The 20,928-nt window shown below is 37.4% G+C and overlaps 1 protein-coding gene across 7 annotated transcripts in view; it reads right to left on the reverse strand.

The window, feature by feature from the left end:
* Positions 1–20,928, reverse strand: part of ADAMTS6 (ADAM metallopeptidase with thrombospondin type 1 motif 6) — a 259,454-nt gene that overhangs the window by 12,232 nt on the left and 226,294 nt on the right. For all 7 annotated transcript variants that reach the window (XR_002125140.1, XM_019652413.1, XM_019652415.1 and 4 more), the window contains 3 exons: positions 12,893–13,097; positions 3,414–3,590; positions 818–974 (listed from right to left, as the gene is read on the reverse strand). Coding sequence is in view for 6 of the 7 variants with exons in the window: in XM_019652413.1 (XP_019507958.1) it covers positions 818–974; positions 3,414–3,590; positions 12,893–13,097 (539 nt within the window). In the remaining variant the exon portion in view is untranslated. The remainder of the gene's footprint in view (positions 1–817; positions 975–3,413; positions 3,591–12,892; positions 13,098–20,928) is intronic.

Raw genomic sequence — 20,928 nt, forward strand, 5'->3', positions numbered from 1 at the left:
ATAACTTAAACCCGTGGTTCCAGATGTTCGTGTGCATGCATTTGGTCATGCCTCGATTTTCATGAGAAGGCATTCTGATCTTCTTGCCTATGCCGTATTTGTCTCTATACACCCCATAGTTTCTGTTATAGCACCTCGCACATAGTAGCACTCAGGAAATTTCAAATGAATGCCCAACTGAATAAATAAAGTACATTGCTTTAAAGAAGATATAAGAAAATTCTGGATTTGGGTGGGCATCTGCTGTTACTAAAGGAATTTCCCAACATATAACAAAGAAATTTTAGACCTTTGCCCTCCTGTATAAAGAGCTATATAATTAGCTTTTTCTACTTTTCTACAATGAAACAATTCACATTTGAAATATAAGTAGCTTCAAACATGCTTTCATTATATGTATAGTAGGTATGATTTTTTATCTTCATGATGGTATCCATTGTTATACCAAAAAGAAACAGAAGTTTTCACTATTAAGCGTGGTTCGTTAGAAATCATCTCTATATTTCTGGCACAAGTCAAACATAGAATGCTAGTTTGGACGTGACCTTAGAGATTACCCACTCCAATCTCTCATTGTATAGATAAGCAAACTTAGCTCCAGAAAGGTCAAGTGACTTAATGAGGTCATGTAGTTAGTGGAAGAAATCAGGAAAAAACTTCAGTTTTCTGATTCCATATCCAATATGTAGGTAGCTTTCACAAATGTTCTGTACAAACTATATACTACAATGGTGGTTTTATGGGGCCCTTCAAACCTGGGGAAGCAATTTAGATGAGTCGCTGGAAACCACAGGCTCCCTTTCCCTGGGAAACTCACCTTCAGTATTAGAAGTGGGGGTACTGTCACATTTGCTTTCGCACTGCTGCATCGATTGAGGCCGAGCAGTTTCTGGACAGTCGCTGGATGCCTGCCCCGTGTAAGAGAGACACTGCACGGTCCGCATCTGCTGTCCAAGGCCACACTGGGCAGAGCACTAAACCCAAGGACAGAGAGAAACAGAATACTGACCTTCACAACTTTTAGGAGGCAAAAAAGGTACTACATCATTTCAAATATCACATATATTAGCGTTTAAAGGTCGTGTATAATTCACCTTGAAGAGGTGCATGATTAGGTCATTCTACTATAGACCTGGTTTGGAAACTCAAGGATCAATGCTATTACCCTAGAAAATGGAAACAATAGAGTTTGCAGAAGATAACAGATGGATATTTCTTGGACTGTTGGGTTGTCGGAAAAGTCATGACATATTTTTTCTATGTTTTTCATTGTAAAAATGCATCATGACTTTTCCGACAACCCAATACAATTGTTCCAAGCTGTGCTGGTGAACTCTAACAAAAATACAGTCAGCAAATACCCATAAAGAAGCAGAGTAATCAGAGATCCCAGGGCTGGGACAACACTGTTTATTATAGGCTTGTGGGCAAACAGCCTGATGGTCTATTGGTGTGCTCCGAATCCGATCAGAACACTAGTTCAGTATAACAGCAGGGACTGCTGTGGGAGCTGGCAATAAGGCCAGTTAAAGGGAAAAAAAAAAAAAGAGCTTAAATTTAGTAACTCTAGTGTTCTAAGGTATTGTAATCAGCCACACAAACCTGAGAACTGGTCTGGTGTTAGCCAATTAGCATGTCTCCCTACCTTTTATTTTTCTGTTAATCTACTCAGGGTTGAAGTTTCTCTGAGTGGCTTAGAGGGGACTGATCAGCTGTACAGGCTGAAGAATGAAGCTGGGTCTATTCTTTGGGTCTGCCACCCAGAATACTAGAAAGCCTGTGAGATTTGAGATCAAAGGGTTGACGAGCTCAGGGGTGCCAAGACAGGCCATGGCGAAGTTTACAAGGTAAACAAACCGAGGCCCTGTTGGATTTGTTTGCCAAAACTCTCAAAGCACATACAGGACTTGCAAGGATATTCACAGATACTTTTAAGTTTCTAAACACATAACGGCAAATAAATGTACCATAAAAATGTATTAAAGCATCTTTGCTTTTTCACTGGCTAATTTCAATTTTTAGGAAACTGAATTGAAACTATAGATGTGAATAAAAGGACTTTACATTTAAAAGAATAATCTCAAATTGATAATGATCAATTTGGTGAAATCACTGACATACAGAATTTTTCAACTGGCTTTTATAAAGCAGTGCATTGCAACAAAGAATGTATAAGGAAGGAAAGTCCTACCTGGTTTAAATAACAATTATGCGAGTATGTTTGTTCTGATTCTTTAATAGTATTGTATCAATTATATATTGTGAAACTGTCCTCCTTCTTCAATGAAACACTTAACTCTATATGATACTCCTGTGTATTCAACTTAAGTACTTTGTCAATTAAAATAAATACTGTTATGTAAAGCCAATTATTTGTTATACAACTGCAAATGTTAATTATTTTATAATCTTCTTTTGTCTCCTCCAATGTGACAAAAGAGGTCTAGAAATACCGCTATCTCTAGCAATATTGAATATTGGCCAGAGTTTTGATAACTACTTCTATGAAAGCCATTTTTAATAAGTAATGGCAGGCCTAGGGCACAAACAAAATCAATGTAGTCACATGTCATTATAATTTACTTGATCTCAGATATTAGAAAATGACTAGCTACAAAGTTAATTATAAAACCACAGCAAAAGGGCATTGATGGTCTAGACATTTACTTTCTGAAGCACTATTTTTCAATGTAACATAATAGATTTCTCTTTTGACATTCAGAAGAACAATGCTTAACTTTTCTTCTTTCCAAAAATACAAATTTGCTTTTAAATGATTTAAGGTGGCTTTCAGCAAGATAACATAATTTAAAAGTAAGTGAGAAAGTAGAAAAAAAAAGGAATTGGAACATAAAATGAAAATGGGTGTAATGTAAAAAACCATCTGAAAAGCCCTATATTCTTGCTTCCCAATTCATAGTGTCCATCAGAAAAACCCAATGAAGAATAAATATTAATGAGACTTCAAAGATTGTCAATCACCTTATCAGGCTAATTAACCCCCACATCTTTTCTGAGAGATTAAGAGGAGTGATTTTATAAGTGGGAAAATTAAGACACTGGTGCTAACTGATTCGTTTTTGAATTAGTTGAGAGAGTTGGGAATATAATCCAAAGTTTAGTAGCTTGTATAAATCTCTGGCCATCTAGATTATTTTGCTTTTAGTTTCAAGATAAAATGTTAGGAACCAAGGAACAGGTAGAAGTGGGAGGTGTGTAGGTGTGGGAGAAACATGGCTAAGGTGCCTGTGTGTGGGTGCTGTTGTTTGTGCATTGCTTCACACTCGTGTCTTATACCTAGATTTCTCTGTCTTGTTACTCATCTCTTGAGCCCTTACAATGACCCAATCAGGAACCTCAAGGGTCTCAAGGTGCTGCTGCTTCAGCAAAAGCGCCCAGACCAACCGCCTTACCTGGCCCCAGTCTCCCATCACCCAGCGAGGGGGAGGGCAGCGACCCAAGCTGCAGCGGATGCGGATGGGGGGTTTGCTCTCCTCTGGACATTGTGCAGCTGGGAATGTTTTGGAAAGGTCGCTGCTCTTGCACAGAACAATCCGATGCTTGAATCCTGTACCACATTTGGGCGTGCACTGGAAAGAAAACAAATACTAATGAGGAGCAACAGTCTAAAGACAGAGGGAAATTTGAAGAAAGTCTTTCTTAAAGTAAATATGTGTTTGGGTATACAATACACATACACACTAAATTCTAGGCAAAGTCTCTCAGATATGAAAAGTGCTTTTAGTCAGAAGCACTTTTATCTTTTCCCCTAAGAGCTAAATCTAAACTTTGCTTTGCTTGGCTAACTTATTTTCTTCTTTTATTGTGGGCAGGTTTATTCCTCAATTCCTCCCTGTCCTTGGCCCCATTCAGTTGTGATAAGATTCCTAATTTTTGGATTGTGGAATCCTTGATTTCCTACATGCTAGGTGTAGTCTTCTGAACAGAAGACGGTGGTATGAGTAGACCACAAGAATTTGTCTTTGTGAAGCAAGCTAGTGGTTGATTTACATGTGTATTCTTAGTATGGTAGCTAAGAATACATGTGATGGTTTATTGCACAGAAAATCTCTGGATTGTTCCCTATCCTTCAGTTAAACATATGACTCCGGCTGATTATTCTTTAGTTGGAACAATCTGTTTTTTCATACTAAGGAAAAGTGCTTCTCATGTCACAAAGGCTATTAATTAATTTATTTATTTTTAAAAGATTTTATTGGGGATTGGGGGATGGGAACAGTGCTGGGGAATCGGGGGAAGGGGAACAGACAAGTTGCTGTCGTTTTGTTCTTCAGTCTAGTTGTGGAGGACGTTGCTTCACTGGCCCAAGTTGGCACCATCATTGTGCTCTTCCCGGGCGAGGCTTCTGGACGGCCGCTCACAGCGGCTGCTGGCCGCTCACGCTGGCTGCCGGCCACACACGGTAGCCCATAGCAACCCACTGCTACAGGGGCTGCAGCCTATGCTATCGCCAGCGACCCACGGCAGCCCAGCTCCAGGTTGAGCTGTTGTTCAGCATCTTAGCTGTAGAGGGCATTGTCACTGGCCCTCATATGTGGGATCCGAACCGGGGCCCTCTGGCATGCCAAGCCAGCTCTTAACCAATGCGACATTTGGCCGGCCCACAAAAGCTATTATTTACCTCTTCACTGGGGTTAATTGTAGTGCTCTGTTCTAGAGTCTCCTGTTTAACATGGTGGCTGACTGAAGTCCCCCAGCTTTCTCCCCTGCACATCTGAACCCTTCCTTAAAAGGTGTACTTCCTCTCAGTCAATGGAGAACCTTACCTACAACATTTTGAAGCTCTGTTTCTATACTTATCATTTAAAAAACATTTTCAGATCTCCTACAGGAACGACACTAGACTGGGGAGGGGGAAGGGGACATAAAAATGAATAGGACAGTCTTTACACCTTTAGAAGCTCATAGTTTTATGTGGGAGCTAGACATGTAAACATGAGGGTTAAGTACCATAAAAGAGGATTTAGAATATATAAACTCTTGTGCCCTAATCACCATCTGCCTATTTTATAATTATGTATTTACATGTCTTTTCATCCCTACCAGATTATAAACTCCTTAAAATTATTGCATTTCTGTTTTATGTTTGTACACCCCCCCACACCTGTCCCCAGGATCCAGCACATACCTTTGAGTATGCACTCAATAAATATATATTGTCTTTTATCTGGAAAAATGATGGTTTTGATTTACCATCAGGTAAATCAAGATGTACTAGCTGTGGGATGGGGATGTGTTAAGGAATCCTACACGACGGAGTGGCTTTGCCTGAGGCAATCCTGGAGCCTGGTACATGCCATACAAAGAAAAATATTAACATTTTTTAGGTGAAAATTAAGGATCTCATTACAATAAGTGTAATAACAATACATTTTCTCCAAGTTATAACAAGTTTCATTAAGATGTGTTTTGATTGAGGATAATAGTCAGCTCTTTCCAACATGGTTCCAGAGAGGCTTTCGTTAGGGACTTGGGGTTCAAGAGAGAAATTCCTGATCCTACTATTCCTTTACACAATCAAACCTACATCCTTATTTCCGGCTGCTGCTTCACTTTACCCATAGAGTCAATCACTAGGTTCTATTACTCCAACTTGTAAATCTCTCATATCTGTTGATTTCTCTGTCTCTACCGCCACCAACCTTACTGTAGACAATGTTACTTACATCTACTATTACAGTGGCTTTCTAACAGGTCTCCTGTTTCTTGCTCTTGCTTCACTCCAATCCACTCTCTAAAGCACACATCCCATTACATTTTCTTTTGATTAAAAAATCAAATCCTTCAATGGCTCACTATTGTCTTCAAGATAAAAATTCAGATCTTTAAATATGCTTGCTATTCCCTGATAGGAAGTTTCTGCTTACCTCTTCAGATTCATCTTTCCATACTAAATAATTTGCAGGATTCCCTAGCCAGGTACAAAGCTAATGATGCTGCTACTATGACTACTACAACTATCAATAATAATAGTAATAATAATTATAGCAGCTACCATTTAGTAAACACTGTATATACCAAAGATTATGTTAAATACTATAATTTACACAGTCCTCACAAAAGTCCCATGAGATGACAATTACTATTCTGTTTTTAAAATGAAGAAACCTTAGAGTAAGTGACTGGTAGAAACTCATGCAGCTATTAAATGGCAGACCTAATGCTAACTCTTACTGAGTGTTTCCTGGATGTTAGCCACTATACCATGTGGTTTGCATATATTATTTCATTTTTATCTTCACAACAACCCTATTATTTTATAATCATATCTTGCAATCATGCAATCTGTGGAATGAATAAAGCTCCAATTCAGCTCTCTTGAACTTCCCCCACTTGTATCTAATCCTCTTGACTTCACCACTTTCCAGCATCCACCAAGGTTAGAAGCCAAAGCCTGAGAAGATTCCTGTCACTTTCTTAATGCTTAGTACTATTATTGATAATAACACTACTACCTTACAGTCCATTAGGGCATCACAGTTCACAAAATACTTTCAAATATATTATTCTTATACACGTTTTTGAGAATTGCTCCAGATGAGGAAAGTTTAAGCTATGTAACCAAGGGTAAACAGATAGCAAGTGGTAGAGCTAGAACTAAGTCCTAAGCTTTCTGATCCATATATTAGCTTTTAGCATTGGTAGAAACCAAACACGAGAATACAGAAGAGGTATTAATTAATTATTATAAAGAATAAGTTGAGGTAAAGTACAAAAGGATAGAAGGATGCTTCAGACTTCAGGGATACAGGCAGAAACACATAAGATGTATAATGAATTCAGTTTTAGTATTTTGAGGCTATGATTAGTTTTCTATACTGGGAACAGTTTTGAAAAATACCCTTCCCAGGGCCGGCCGAGTGGCTCAGTTGGTTAAGAGCTCGCTCAAGAGTTTGAGCTCTGAGCAACAGCGGTTTGAGTCCAGCCTGAGCTGAGCAGCCGCTGAGCTGCCAACAGGTAGCAGGATGGCTCAGCTAAAAAAAAAAAACAAAACAAAAAGAAAAATACCCTTCCCACTTCATATTTTAAAAGCATATATGTGTATATGAAATCCGGGGACATATGTCTCTTGCTAATGCTAATATCTTTTTTCCAGGAGCAAAAAGCTTCAGTTATTATTTGAAGACTTGTAGCAGTCTTTCCTAAGAGTCTCTGCAAATGTCCTGCTTACAATCAGGGGAGGCAGACAATGCAAGAACTGACAATGCATTTGTGTTTGAGAATTCTCGAGGAAACCAAAGACAGACAAACAAACAAACAAACAAGAAACCCAAATAAGATTGATAATAACAGAAGAATAAAGAGAAGCAACACAATATTTATTATGTCAGGCAGTGTTCTAAGTCCTTGGCATGTTATAATCTACCTAACCTTCACAGAAACTTCATGAAGTATTATTTTCACATTCATTTTACAGGTGAGACACTGAAGCACTGAGAGGTGCAAATAAATCCAGATGGCAGGTTCCTACGGGAATAAAGTTCTGGCAGATAAATGTACAAAGACTCAAACCCTCTGTGGGACAATGTGCAGTTGTATGCAAAGCTGAACATCCAATGACATTACTGAGGTAAGAAATAATTTTAGAAAACTACAGCCAAAACTTCACTAAATAAGCAAAGGGTCTTCTATCCTATAGCACTAGAAGTAGAGATAATCAACTGGATTCTCAAAATAGTGAATGACTAAAGACTGCATTTGTGCCACATTCTGATTCAATGAATACACCAGCCCTCAAGCCTTGCAGATCAAGCCACAAATATTGCATGTCTACAGCCAGAATCTCAACTCTGGTCTCTTTAAATATTACACTTCTTAAGGGTGATTATAAATTAGTAAAGGCACAGGGATGCCACTTAGACCAGCTTCATTCTAAGTGGAACTCTATCCTGAAATGTCTTCTGACCTTAAGTCAGAGATGTTCAAGCAGACACATTCTGCAGCTTGTTTTTATTTTTACTTTTCGCCCTGCTTTATGTAGCCTACATTTCATCTTTGCCACTCTTTAGCCTTATGGTAAATATGTTTGTCCATCTGAAAGCTTCTTTTTTATTTAGCTATCTAAAAAAAATGAGAAATTCTAGAAAATCAAAATGTTGCCATGATTATGTATATGATAGATGTGCATTAACTTAATTATGAATGCTTCAGAGTATTCTCCAGAGATAATAATCATCAGTCTATACCCATGTGAAGAGTGTATTTTTGTACCCTTTTCGAGTGTGCAGTACAATTCGTTAGTAATAATCAGAAATTAAATACTTAATTCTGTTAATAAAAAATCAGTTTTAAAGTACAGTTATACATATCAAAATCCCTTCCATTCATTCTCATAATAAACCATTAGAGAGCTGGGTGGAAGATATTATTTCAGTGCACAATCCTTCTTTAGTAAAATTATTTCTATTTCTCTTTATTGCAGGTAACTATCTATTTTCCTCTTTTATTCATTACTCAGAATTTCACAATTATTTAAAATCTGACTACATCATTTGTTCTTTTTTGTTTTCATCTTAGTGGGATATAGGAAGTGATTTTTTTATTAGAGATGCATTGATGCTTTTGCTTAATGTTCTATGATTAAGAAGCAAAAACATATTTTTCAGAAGAAAAGTATTTGAAACCACACCAGGGAAAACAATTTGGCTCTCACTTGTAAAGGACAGAAACGTTAAGGTTTGGGGGTTAGACTGAATCCTCTCTGGAAATGGGATTTCATTTCCTTCGTTATAGCACCAGAGTAGAACCTGGGAGTAAACAAGGTGATATCACAATTGTCCACTAAAATAAAGCACAGTTCCTTGTGGGTAGATTGCCCCCCCATCCTTCTTAAGTAATGCTACCTAAATGTAAGTCCTGTAAAGTCCATTGAGTATGATGCCAGTCATCACTTATCCAAGAGGAAGTATAAGAAATGGACCATTTTCAATGGGTACTTTGTGGGAGTCAAAAGAAATTATCCTGATACATCGAAAAATGGCTTAGGATTGCTGGAGCCCATTCACAGTATGCAGCAATGCTTTTAAGAGTTACATGCCAGGAGAGGGCATAAACAGAAAACCATTTAAGTCCAACATAGCATGGGTGATCCCAAGAGTGAGGCTAGATTATAGGAAATGAGAAAGCCGTGGCTGCATTAGTTTCACAAAAAGCTGCTGAACAGCCATTTTCCACCAAGATAATTTAGCTTTTTTTTTGTTTTTTTCTTCTTTTGCCATAAGTATTGGGTGGGATTTGCTGATGGGGAAAAACGAAAAACGGTTCCTGGCTTTGCAACAATGGAAATTTTATATTAGAGCAGCCGGCACAAAAGGGAAAAGGTCAAAGGGTGCATTCCTCTTGCTGCAACATGTTTTCACCAGTTGAACCTCACCCGTGTGATTAGCAGAGCTCAGACAGCTGATAGTTGGAAGTGGGGAGAGGGCAGAAAGAGAAGTGTTCATGGGCGTGTCAAACAGAATAGTGTGTGAAATGTTTGCAAAAGTCAACTGAAAGAGGTTGAACATTGCCTGCTCTTCTGTTTGCCTGGAACTCCTGTTTTCATTAGCGGGAGCTGTTCCATTCCTTTGGGAAGAAGAGACTCCTTGTTCTCACTTTGTTCTCCAGGGCTACCCTGACATTTATTTCACTTAATGTATTTACTTTCACTTATTTTTAACCCATTTAGGGAAGAGGGGGAGCTTCCTGGCAAAGTAAGGAAATGGAAGTGTGAGAATGCATCCCTCCTGTGGAAAATAAACAGGAGAGATTGTATGGGGCAAAATTACCTCTTTCCTCCTGAATAGAGGAGGAGGAGGAGGAGGAGGGTACAGATGGTGTCCAACTGGAATCTTTTGAGAGAGCAATGGCAGCATTTCTTGATCTATGCTTACCCTAGAATTGCTTTTTCTGCATTGTCTGTGCAGGGACAACAGCAGCTACCAATGCTTTACTGGAGGTGGTCGTCCCAATGCGTACGCTCCATGCCCTCAACACAACTTCTCTCCCCTAAGCTTTGACTCAACTATCTTAAAGAAGACAGCAGAATCCTCCACAACTAGACTGAAGAACAAAACAACAGCAACTTGTCTTCCCTTTCCCCCGATTCCCCAATAAAATCTTAAAAAAAAAAGAAGACAGCAGAAATTAATTAAAAGCCCCCTTTGCTTACACATATTTCTTCAGGCAGCCTCCGGGAAAACCTAAGAGCCTCTCAGAGACACTTGAGCAACTCACTTCTAAGATTGGCTAGATAAGGATCAAAATTCTAAAAGTAGGGTAACTACAACCAATATGAAGTTGAATTAGGAAGAAATCCTTAAAATGGTTTTTGGAATGGAAACATACAATATACATAAGCTATCTCTCACAGTGATTATATTTGATTGTTTTATGTTAAAATAAAAATACAATAATACAGAAATATACAGGTCAAAAGACCAATGTGAAATGAGTCTGCGCATGAGGAGGTTTTGGTGTTTTAGTGGTTGGCAGAAATTCTTTCTAGTTTCTGCTCATGAACTTGTCTACTTTTATCCACTTTTTGTAGAAGGATGATGTGGTATCGAGTTTTATATTCAGGGCTTCTTATTATCTATCACTACTTTATTCAACCTTATCTTCCATTTATTCTTTAAGGCCCTTTTCTCCTGCACTATTTTTACCACATAGACTTTGTGTTTCTGGTCAGTTGTTTCTCTTATCAGAAATACCTTCTCCAGCTTCCTTATTTTCTTCCCTGCTTCAAATCCTCAACAACCAGTTTAACTCACATCAACTAAACACCCTTCTGATCCTAATCCAGGACATTCTGACCTTCTCAGCTCTGAATTCCTGTACCACTTACACATGTATACCACACAGTCCACCCTCTTATTAAACATTGTCTCATATTATTCTCTAGTTGTTTAATGAGCATTTTTTATTTTCCCAAGCTTAGAAGATTCTTTTGTATCCTCTGTACTGTCTATCCCAGTGTATTTAATAACGCAATTATACTTACTGACTTGACCTAAAACCCTAAAACCATGGAAGCCAATCATCAGGTCTCCCATTATGATTTTCCAATAACAAACTTGTTATCATTATTAAAGACTATTTATGGACTTCTATAAGGTCTCAGGTTCCGAATTGCAAGTAAAATAATTACCAACATGTGGACAACTCTCTAGAATATCTATTCTTTATCAATGGGTTTTATCTTTCAAATGAGTTCAGGAGTTAATCCTCCCACTGTTAGGGAACAGAAGAGTTCATACTACTTTCCATAATCACGAAGTGAATTATACTAAGGATATCTTTACATTTGATTGAAACACACATAGAAATTAGGTGGGCAGAATGTAATTACTGAGGCTGGACTATGGCCAGGAAAGTTGGGAGAACACTCCCAATTCCTGCCGAAGATTCCATGGACAACAACAACTGGTCAAAACCTCCATCTCCATGTACCATTTTAAACACAGTTCCTCTTTTAGCACCATGCCCCTAGCAAGATAAGGCTGTTCAAGCAGTAAGATTTGTAGGGGGGAACGTTATATCCAAGGGTTCCTAAAGAACTATGTTTACTTTGTTTATTTTTTGACAAATGTATGAGGTCTACAGGCAATACCTAAAGGAAGTACTACGATGTTTCCAAAAAAAATGCATCCTGTTTGGTAACTTGGAAGAATGACCTTTAGTTATATAACCAGGTACTCATTTTTAACCAACACTACAGAAGGATTCAGCTCTTCTTTGGGAAATGTGGAGAATGGTATAGTGTGTATATGTGTTTGTCTCATGCAGGATAAGGAGTCAAGAATTAACTCTATCTCTTACCTCATTTTTCATAAGACCATTTTTCTGAGGCCTCTGGATTATATTAGACTCTTTTATATACATGTGTGCCTAGAAACATTATCTTCCTCACTGATCATATAAATGGAGGTAATGATAAAAATGTGAATTTGACATTTTGGTATGTTACAACTTCAACTCCGTTTCTTCTTCTGATTCAATAAAAGCAATTAAAAATATATATAGATATACAACAAGCGATAATAAATTGACAAAGATTCATATCTAGCGTTATATAGTTAGGCTGAAACATTACTTGGAAAAAAGATATATTATGTCACTAATTCTGAGCCTATGATGCTGCTCAAGAATAGTAAAGAAGGGTAGGGCCGGCCGAGTGGCGCGATGGTTAAGAACTCGCTTGGGATGCCAGAGGGCCCCAGTTCGGGTCCCACATATGAGGGCCAGTGACACTGCCCTCCACAGCTAAGATGCTGAACAACAGCTCAACCTGGAGCTGGGCTGCCATGAGTCGCCGGCGACGGCGTAGGCTGCAGTCCCTGTGGCAGTGCATTGCCATGGGCTACCGTGTGTGGCCAGCAGCCAGCGTGAGCGGCCAGCAGCCGCAGTGAGCGGCCGTCCAGAAGCCGGCGACTGATCTGCCTCGCCAGAGAAGAGCGCAATGATGGTGCCAACTTGGGCCAGTGAAGCAACGTCCTCCACAACTAGATTGAAGAACAAAACGACAGCAACTTGTCTGTTCCCCTTTCCCCAATTCCCCAGCACTGTTCCCATCCCCCCAATTCCCCAATAAAAATCTTTAAAAAAAAAAAAAAGAATAGTAAAGAAGGGTAAAAACCACGGATATGAGTACTCACTATAATGTTCTTACAAATGTACTTTAGGCTCATTTTTAATCAGACTAGTTTCTTGTTGATTTCCCTGACCCAAAAAAACCTTACTTCCTGACAAGCAGCAATCAAATATAACATGGCTAAATTCCCTTTTATGTAGTCCTTACTTGTTGAGTTCTAAGATACCCAGAAGCTCATATTAAATGCTTTGGTATTGACAGTTAAAACATCGCAAAACATACAGCCTCAGTTTTCCTTACTTCTGACCAGTCCAAAGACACCCACTGGGGTGGACACGACTGGTTGTTGCAGGACTCTTTCTCGACAGGCCGGTGTGTTAGACAACCGCTATAGTCCAGTGTCTCCTCCTCAGAAGGCCCGATCTTCCTGATGCAGAGCACTGCCCTTGTACGCATGCCACCGTCACAAGTCTTGCTACACTGCAACCAGTCTCCAATGAACCACCTGCAGCAGGAAGTGGGAGAAACACAGAAAAGCATTTCCTCAGTGCAGCCAGAGATTTTCAGCTGAACGAAGGCACTTTTATCAATAAGCTACATCCTTTTCCTAGAAGAGCGGACATTTCAGTGTTGGTTGATGTGGCAAATGACAAAGGGAAGAAGTGCTAAGGAAAAGATAACTGTCAGTTGCCTTCTAAAGTGGAGGGCATGGGCTTTGGAGCAGGCAGAAACATGTTCAAATAAGTATCGTGCTACATATTTTTAAAACTCTTTGATATTTCTCCTTTTTTATTAATTTCTAAAATGAGGATAACGCTATCAGTCATGAGAGTGTCACAAGGATTAAGTAAGGTAATTATGAAGCTGCCAGTCACGTGCTGGGAGATATTTAAGACTGGATCTTCATGGGAGGGAGGGAGTCCTGACTTGCTGCATTTGCCAGATTTGTGGTGTAAATACCTCACTATGACCCATTTCAAGTTACCACCTTGACATACTAAACATGAACAAGAGAAGATATGCTATGAATAGGGTCTCAGGTGCTAGTACCAGCTGGCTTCAGCTCACTACTGAGAGCTTCTAACAGAGTGCTTGACACACAACCAACAGCAGCTACCTTATTACTATATGGAGGCAGGATCTGCCACAATTAAGGATTTTGTGCTAAAACCACACTACAGCAGCTAGGGCTTTTTTTGATTCCCAGAAATGAACGTCAGGGTTTGCAGATGATAGAAGGTGTTACTGTCCTTACAGGGGCAGAGAAGGCCCAGGTAGCCATCCTGAAGACATGGAGTCTTAAAACCAGCAAGAGCAGAGCCCTGAGCCAACTCTGTGAAAATATGGAAATCCCTTGCTTTGACCCCTTTACTCGTTTTTTTATTTTATTGAGGAACAGCCAATGTCATTGGTTACACATTGCTTTCATGATATAATGGCAGAGTTGACTCTTTTAAGGAGGGCACAGCTCACAGTGGGCGATGTGGGAACCGAACCGGCAACGTTGATGTTATCAGCACCACGCTCTAACCAACTGAGCTAACTGGCCACACCTGACCCCTTACTCTTAAAAACAGCTTCTAGACAGCTAATGTAATGTGGGAAGAAACTACAATGTCTTAACAAAATGAACATGTTTCACATTTATAGGTATACTGCTCCTTTCCCTAAAGTCCTCAATGAACTTTTATATACATAATTTCAGAATTTGTTGTTGTGTGTGCGTGCATGTGTGTGTGTGTGTGTGTGTGTGTGTGTGTGTGTGTGTGTAAAATACTTCTGTACAACTCCCTCTTTTGGGAACATTAATTGATCCAAGGGGTGTGAATCATGATCCAAATCAGACTAGCGAGAATTTGGTTTTAGAATTTTTATATCTCGACTAGAGCAAAAGCTACACTTTCCTTCTGGTCACAAAGGTGGATAAAAATATAAAAAATGCTTGTGGTCACATCTCCTGTCAAGTCGCATTAGCTGATTTGAAAGAATGCAGAGGAGCTGGAGAGGTCTGATAGTGTCTTAGTCCTTGATTGTAGCCATCCCTCCAGTGAGGTCCACTCTGATCATTTCTTCAGCTTTGTTACATAAAACAATAAGCCCTCTAATGTGCAGAAACTAGCTGAAGTCAAAGTTGTGTTATTTCCAACCAGAGTCCTGGCCGATATATTGCTGTACTTAATTTAATAAATACATGCAGAATGGCTACTATGTTTAAGGCATTGTGCTTTGTTTTACAGAAGAAAGTAAAACCCGGTATTAGGAAAATGGTTCTCCAAAATCATGAGAAGAGCAACAATGGAACTAGGACCAGATCCCCCACCAATTGCTAGTTCCCCTAAATTTCACTTTTAACACTGCTACATAGTAGGATCTAGGTCACAGGCATGAAGTCACAAGATATTTTCAACCCATGATCATAAATCACGCAACTATCTTCGGTGGACATGCTCATGCTTTTGGGTGAGAGGCTATCCAGAGAGAGGAGCATGAAAGCTTAGGAACAAACTTCTCAGTATTTCTGTGAGCTTAGCTCACTGTGCCATCTGTGTGTGGGAGATAGTGCCTTTGTGAAGCCAAAGTGCAAGTAGCCTAAATTAGAGCCTGCATTTAGCTAAATAAGCTACAAAGGACTTTGTTCATTATTATTTGTATTATTTTTACTTACAGAGGGAAACCAGCATTTAGAAATACCATAATTAACTAGTTTCAGAAATTAAAATATATCTTATCAAGAATCTAAAATTCTCAATCTAAAATTCATTTAAATAATCATTTTAAATGATTATTTTAAAAATCTGACATGCATATTTCTCTCTAAGTCATTTTCCAGAGGAGATATAAAGTGATTTCCATATTCTTTCTGTTTTGTTTTCCACAGATGAACATGATCTGAGTTGTTAGTACCATTTTTGGTCAAGAAAAAAATGTGCACTGAGAATAATAACTTGCATGCCAGCCATAGTGAAACTCTGATTCAATTCGCAACAGTGATTTCATCACTGAGATTAGGGGATAAAACAGAAATGTGTGTAACTCAGCCACAAAAAGCTCAGTCATACCACCTCCAGCCATGATCTCATTAGGTCTCATAATGCAAGAGGGATGGAGGCCGTCAAATTAAACACAGGTGCCCAGAGTAACAGCGGTGATTCAGGAGGTGTTGCTGTTCTTTGCTGCACGAGGTCAGGGCCACCTCCACCTCTTTATTCTTTGTCTTCTCTTTTACCAACAACCATCTCTTAGCCTAGATGTATCACTATAGCATTTAACTTGGAAGGTATGAAAGTCAAAATATTAACCACCCTCCCAATTTCCCTTCTGATTGTAACTGAATTCAGGCTTCACAGTCAGTTCCTGTTGCATCTTTATTGCTCAGCAAATCATCCTTTCCCATGTCCCTCTAAAGGATTAAATCACACGCTATTTAAATAGTTCTGCAATTTTACCACTGCTTCGACTTGTCTCAGTTTCACCCCTCCTCTGTCCAGTTTAAGTCAGACTGCTTCCTGCACCTTCATTCTCCAGGTAGTTGACCCTTTGATGACATTCTCCCTATTTCTCTGTTTTTCTTCTTCTAGATTCAGTGGCAAAAATATGAACACAAAAATTCCCTCTGGGAATATCACTTGCTGAATTGTTATAGTCTGAACAATACCAGGGTTGTTTCTTTCTGAGCTGAAGCCCTGGTGATCAAATTATCTTCATCCTCACACGTGCCTTCATATCCATTAGATACTAACAATTAGTGGGATTCACGTTTAAGTGTTTGAAAGAGCAGCTCGGTGTAGCCTATGTAATTCGATCTGCAGTATTTCACATTAATAGGACAAATAGTAATACTTTTGGGAGGAGGAATAAGACACTATAAAAATTTTTGTTCCGCCTAAGTTAACCAGAATATTTTTGAAGAACTCATCACAAAACCAGAATATTATTTTTGCTTTTTAACTTAAGGGGAAATGGCAATGCAAATGAAAATATACTGACATTAGATATTTGGGTTTGTGTGTGTGTGTGTGTGTGTGTGTGTGTGTGTGTGTGTGTGTGTGTGNAGAGAGAGAGAGAGAGAGAGAGAGAGTGTGTGAGAGAGAGAAAGGAGAGATACTGATCGAAAGATTGAGATAGATGTTGAAATTTCCCAGCCTTTTTCCCAGAATCAAGGGTGTAATTATCAACCCTTTTTATAAATACCACATAGAAGAAAAAAAACAAAACAAAAACTTCAAAATTTGACAATAACATCTTTACTCAGAGATTCAAGTATCGAACCTATTAACTACTTACTAGGATACTAAAGCTTTCCTAGGTTTTAAATAGTTTTTAGAAAAATTTTCAAAACACAAAGTTCGTTATAAAAAAGAAAAATCTGCTCATTCCTTAGCTAAATGGAAAGTGAAACTAATGTTAAGTAGAAGCCTCTATTCCCTAAATATTCCATAGTCGAGATTTTTCTAAACTTAAAAAAAAAAAAGTGTAATAAACATCTCTGAAAGTGGCAATTGAGAATGTGTTAATGAAACAAAATTTGAAGTATTAAAGTGCCACCAGACATTTGACTTGTAACTTATAAAGTTAGTGATGTCTAGTATAATGGGAAAAACATCACTGGAGATCAGCATGCCCTCATCCGTAAAATGATGCGAGTTGGCTTTCATGATTTCTATGCATCTTTCCGAGGTCTTAAATTATGGAGTTTTATAGAGGACTCTAATGAACCTCTTTCTAAACTTAAAACAATAGATTATAGTTGTGCATGGGTGAGGTGCAATGACTCAAAATAATTGTTAAACATTATATCATAAAAGATATCATTAAATAAAACCTAGCCCCTGGGCAAAAACCTCTCCTCAGTCTGAGTATTTTAGCACTTTTGCTATAACTCCATAATTGTACTTTACATATTTTGCCATTTGGTCATATGGTCATATGGTCTATGGTCTATACTATGGTCATTTTTATACGTATTTGCCCAATTAAATTGTTCTTAAGAAAAGGAACCATTTCTCCCATCCACAGTGCCTTCCACATTGCAGATGCTTAAAAGATGTCTTTTAATTTTTCATCACCCATATAGCACAATGTATAGCACTCCACTGTTTCCACCTTTCTGATTTTCACAAATTTGAAAACCAAAGTATCATACAGGGATAATATTCAGTATCCAAGGAGCCTTCACATGAGGTCATATATAGAAACATTCACTATTGAAAGACAACATGCCCAAAACTGAACTCTCGGCCTTTCTTTTTGGCTTCCAACTCAGCATTACTTCCTTTTCTTATGGCGGGGCTTCCGATCAGTCATGCTTCCTATCTGTCATGCTCTTTAATATCAACTCCTCCCTTTTCTTTTTTCCAATTTTTTCAGCCTGTGGCACAAATCCTACCCTTTTTATTCAGTGTCTCTAGAATTCTTGTTTTATTCCTGTCCTTATTCACTTCACCATCTTGATACCATACTCTTTCTTATAAAAGAGTTGCTGCTCTGAGCACATTAATTTTTCCCAGCAAGGCCTACTCTAGTCCTTCAAAATCTTCCAAATAAATATTATCATTGCTATTATTATTATTTCTCTACCAATGTGTCTTTTGTCTATTCTTTCTAGTCCTCTGTCATTTTCTTTATAAAACACAAGGATAAATCTTACTATTTTTCTATATTCTAGCCTTCTATTTTTCTATATTCTAGCTATAAAGTCTCCCATATGACTAAAAGACATTTGAAATATTTCATTATTTGGACAGATGCTTTCTGGTAAAAAAAAAATACCATTTAGGATTCTAAATTAATGGTATTGGAAAAACAATAATATTTGAAAATAAATATAGATCTTTTCCTCAAGGCAGGCAAATATATTTAAAATAGATTCAAGTTTACATTAAAAAAAGAAACTTTGAAAGTATATATAATCTTAGAGTGGGTCAGGCCTTCCTAGACATTATACTAATGGAACAACTAAAGTTTGATTGTTTTCCTATCTAATATTTTAAGAGTCTTATATGTAAAAATAGAGTACAACACCATAAATAATATAAAAAATATATGACAAACTAGGAAAACATATTTGGAACACAGATAAAAGAGTTAATTTTCTTTACACATTAAGAGTTCATACAAATCAATAACAAAATGATAAATACTTTAATAAAAAATGGGATAGGCCATGAAGAGGAAAAGCCAAAAAGAAGTAATACAAATGGCCACTGGACATAATTTTTAAATGTTGAGCCTCATCAGTAATCCAAGGTATACTAAATAAAAGATAATCAGATGTCAAGGCTTTTTGCCCCCTATAAAATAGTCAAAGATTGTTTTTAAGATGATAATAGCCAGTATTGTTCAGTTCATGGAAATGGCATTCTTATGTTCTGTTAGTGGGAGTATACATTCCTATGCTCTCTCTCCGGAGACCAATTTGACAATGTGTCTCAAAAACTAAAATATATTTCCATTTGAACCAGAAATTCTATTCTTACGCATTTAGTATACGGGCATAATTATACAGAGCCAAGTTTTAGTAGCAAAAGTGATTAATGTTGTGATATTGTAAGAAATCAAAAGCTAGGACACAGCCAAAATTGTTCAACAGCGGAAAGACAATTTAAATAGACAATGGCAAATTTACTAATTGTTGTAGAAGATATTTAATATCTAAAATACGTTGAGAACTGAATAGAAAGCATCATAAGTAGTATAATACCATTTTGTTATATAAACATGCCTATGTAGACATAGAAAAAAGACTAGAAAGGTATACATCAAAATGTTAACAGTGGTATTATAAGTATCCTAGGTGTTTTTTATTTTCTTCTTTTTCCTTATCTGCTTTAAAAAAATTTTATGCTTTAATATGTATCACAAAAAACAAATCTGAAAAAACCAGCATCTGAAAAAAAACCTATCTCCTTTCCTATGTTCCACACTCATTTGAAGTCTTACTGAATTCAGTCATCTTTCTATGATTTTTATCTCTATAATATCAAATTCTACTGGGAATCTTATTATATACACCAACCATTCTGAAGAATTAAGATTTCCTTTTCCATAGACTGAATTCAAAATAATAGAGAAGAAATTTAAGAGGCACTAAGAAAAAAATGGACTAATATAGAGTAATATTTTAAATATATTTCTTTAGCTCTTTCCAAGAAAGAGAACTGTCAGCCTAAATTTTCTTTCTCATAGTCTCTTTATCTTTTTTCAAATTCGATCCTCTCACTTCCGAACTTAAAAAAAAGTTAATAACTTTTTATACCCTACAAAAGGAGATAGGAAACTTAACTTTAATTATGTATGTTAATTCAAATATGTACATTATCCTTAAAGTGTTAAAAACAAAATCAAAACAAACCCCACCAAATTCCCATGTCATACCCAAGCCTACACTATATGGGAGGGAATGACCAACCACTGTAATCTCAAATGTTGTTCAAATGGCATTTAAGCTTAAACAAATAAAAAAGCTGGGGCCAAAATAGGATAGGTGTGACCAGTCCCACTCAGATGCCTTAAATGGCTGATCAAATGCCAAATATAATACTTATAACCCTGAGTGTCAGTGAATTAAGTTCATGGGTTGAGACTCATAATTTGATGAAAATATGTTGAAGTTATTGGAAACCAAAAGTTAGCCCACAGTTTCTGAGCATCACTTTGCTTTATATAGTTTCATAAACATATAAAAATAATTAGCAAAAGAAAGTGAAAGAAAGCAAACATCTTGTTTTTGTAATATATATCATAGGTCATATTTCTATACTTTCCCATGTCTGGATTTTAAGGAATAAGTTACATGGTGATCACATTTCAAAACAAAAAACAAAAAACAGACATAAAATTTAAATTTAAAAAGTTTTAGAATAAAAACTTCTATCACTCTAGACTCCTTGTGCTCTTCATTTGGTAGCCGCTGCCCTAAACTTTTTCAAGAGACTAGTAGTGAATATCTCCCTTTGCGATTCAAATATTCAGACAGACACTGAGTTTGAATAATGAAAGTGTATAAGGCATTATTGTTTTGGGAAAATATTAAGAAATGCATCTTGCTTTAACTACATGAAGGAACTGAATTCATTACCCATGGTAAGTCCCAGGTTTCTGTGACTTCACTGTAGTCATTTTTAGAAAAAAGATTACTTCATTATAGAGTTTTCTCTCCAGTATTAGAGACCTTGGGATATATAAATTCATTTGATTACTCTATTTTTCTTTATCAATTTCACGGTGGGAAAATTACCGTATTTCCCCATGTATAAGATGCAACCTTTTTCAAAAAATGTGGGGTCTAAAAACTGGGTGCATCTTATACAGTGGTTGTAGATTTTTTTTACTTGCAT

This window comes from Hipposideros armiger, unplaced genomic scaffold (assembly GCF_001890085.2).
Source record: "Hipposideros armiger isolate ML-2016 unplaced genomic scaffold, ASM189008v1 scaffold_179, whole genome shotgun sequence".
Taxonomy (NCBI): Eukaryota; Metazoa; Chordata; class Mammalia; order Chiroptera; family Hipposideridae; genus Hipposideros; species Hipposideros armiger.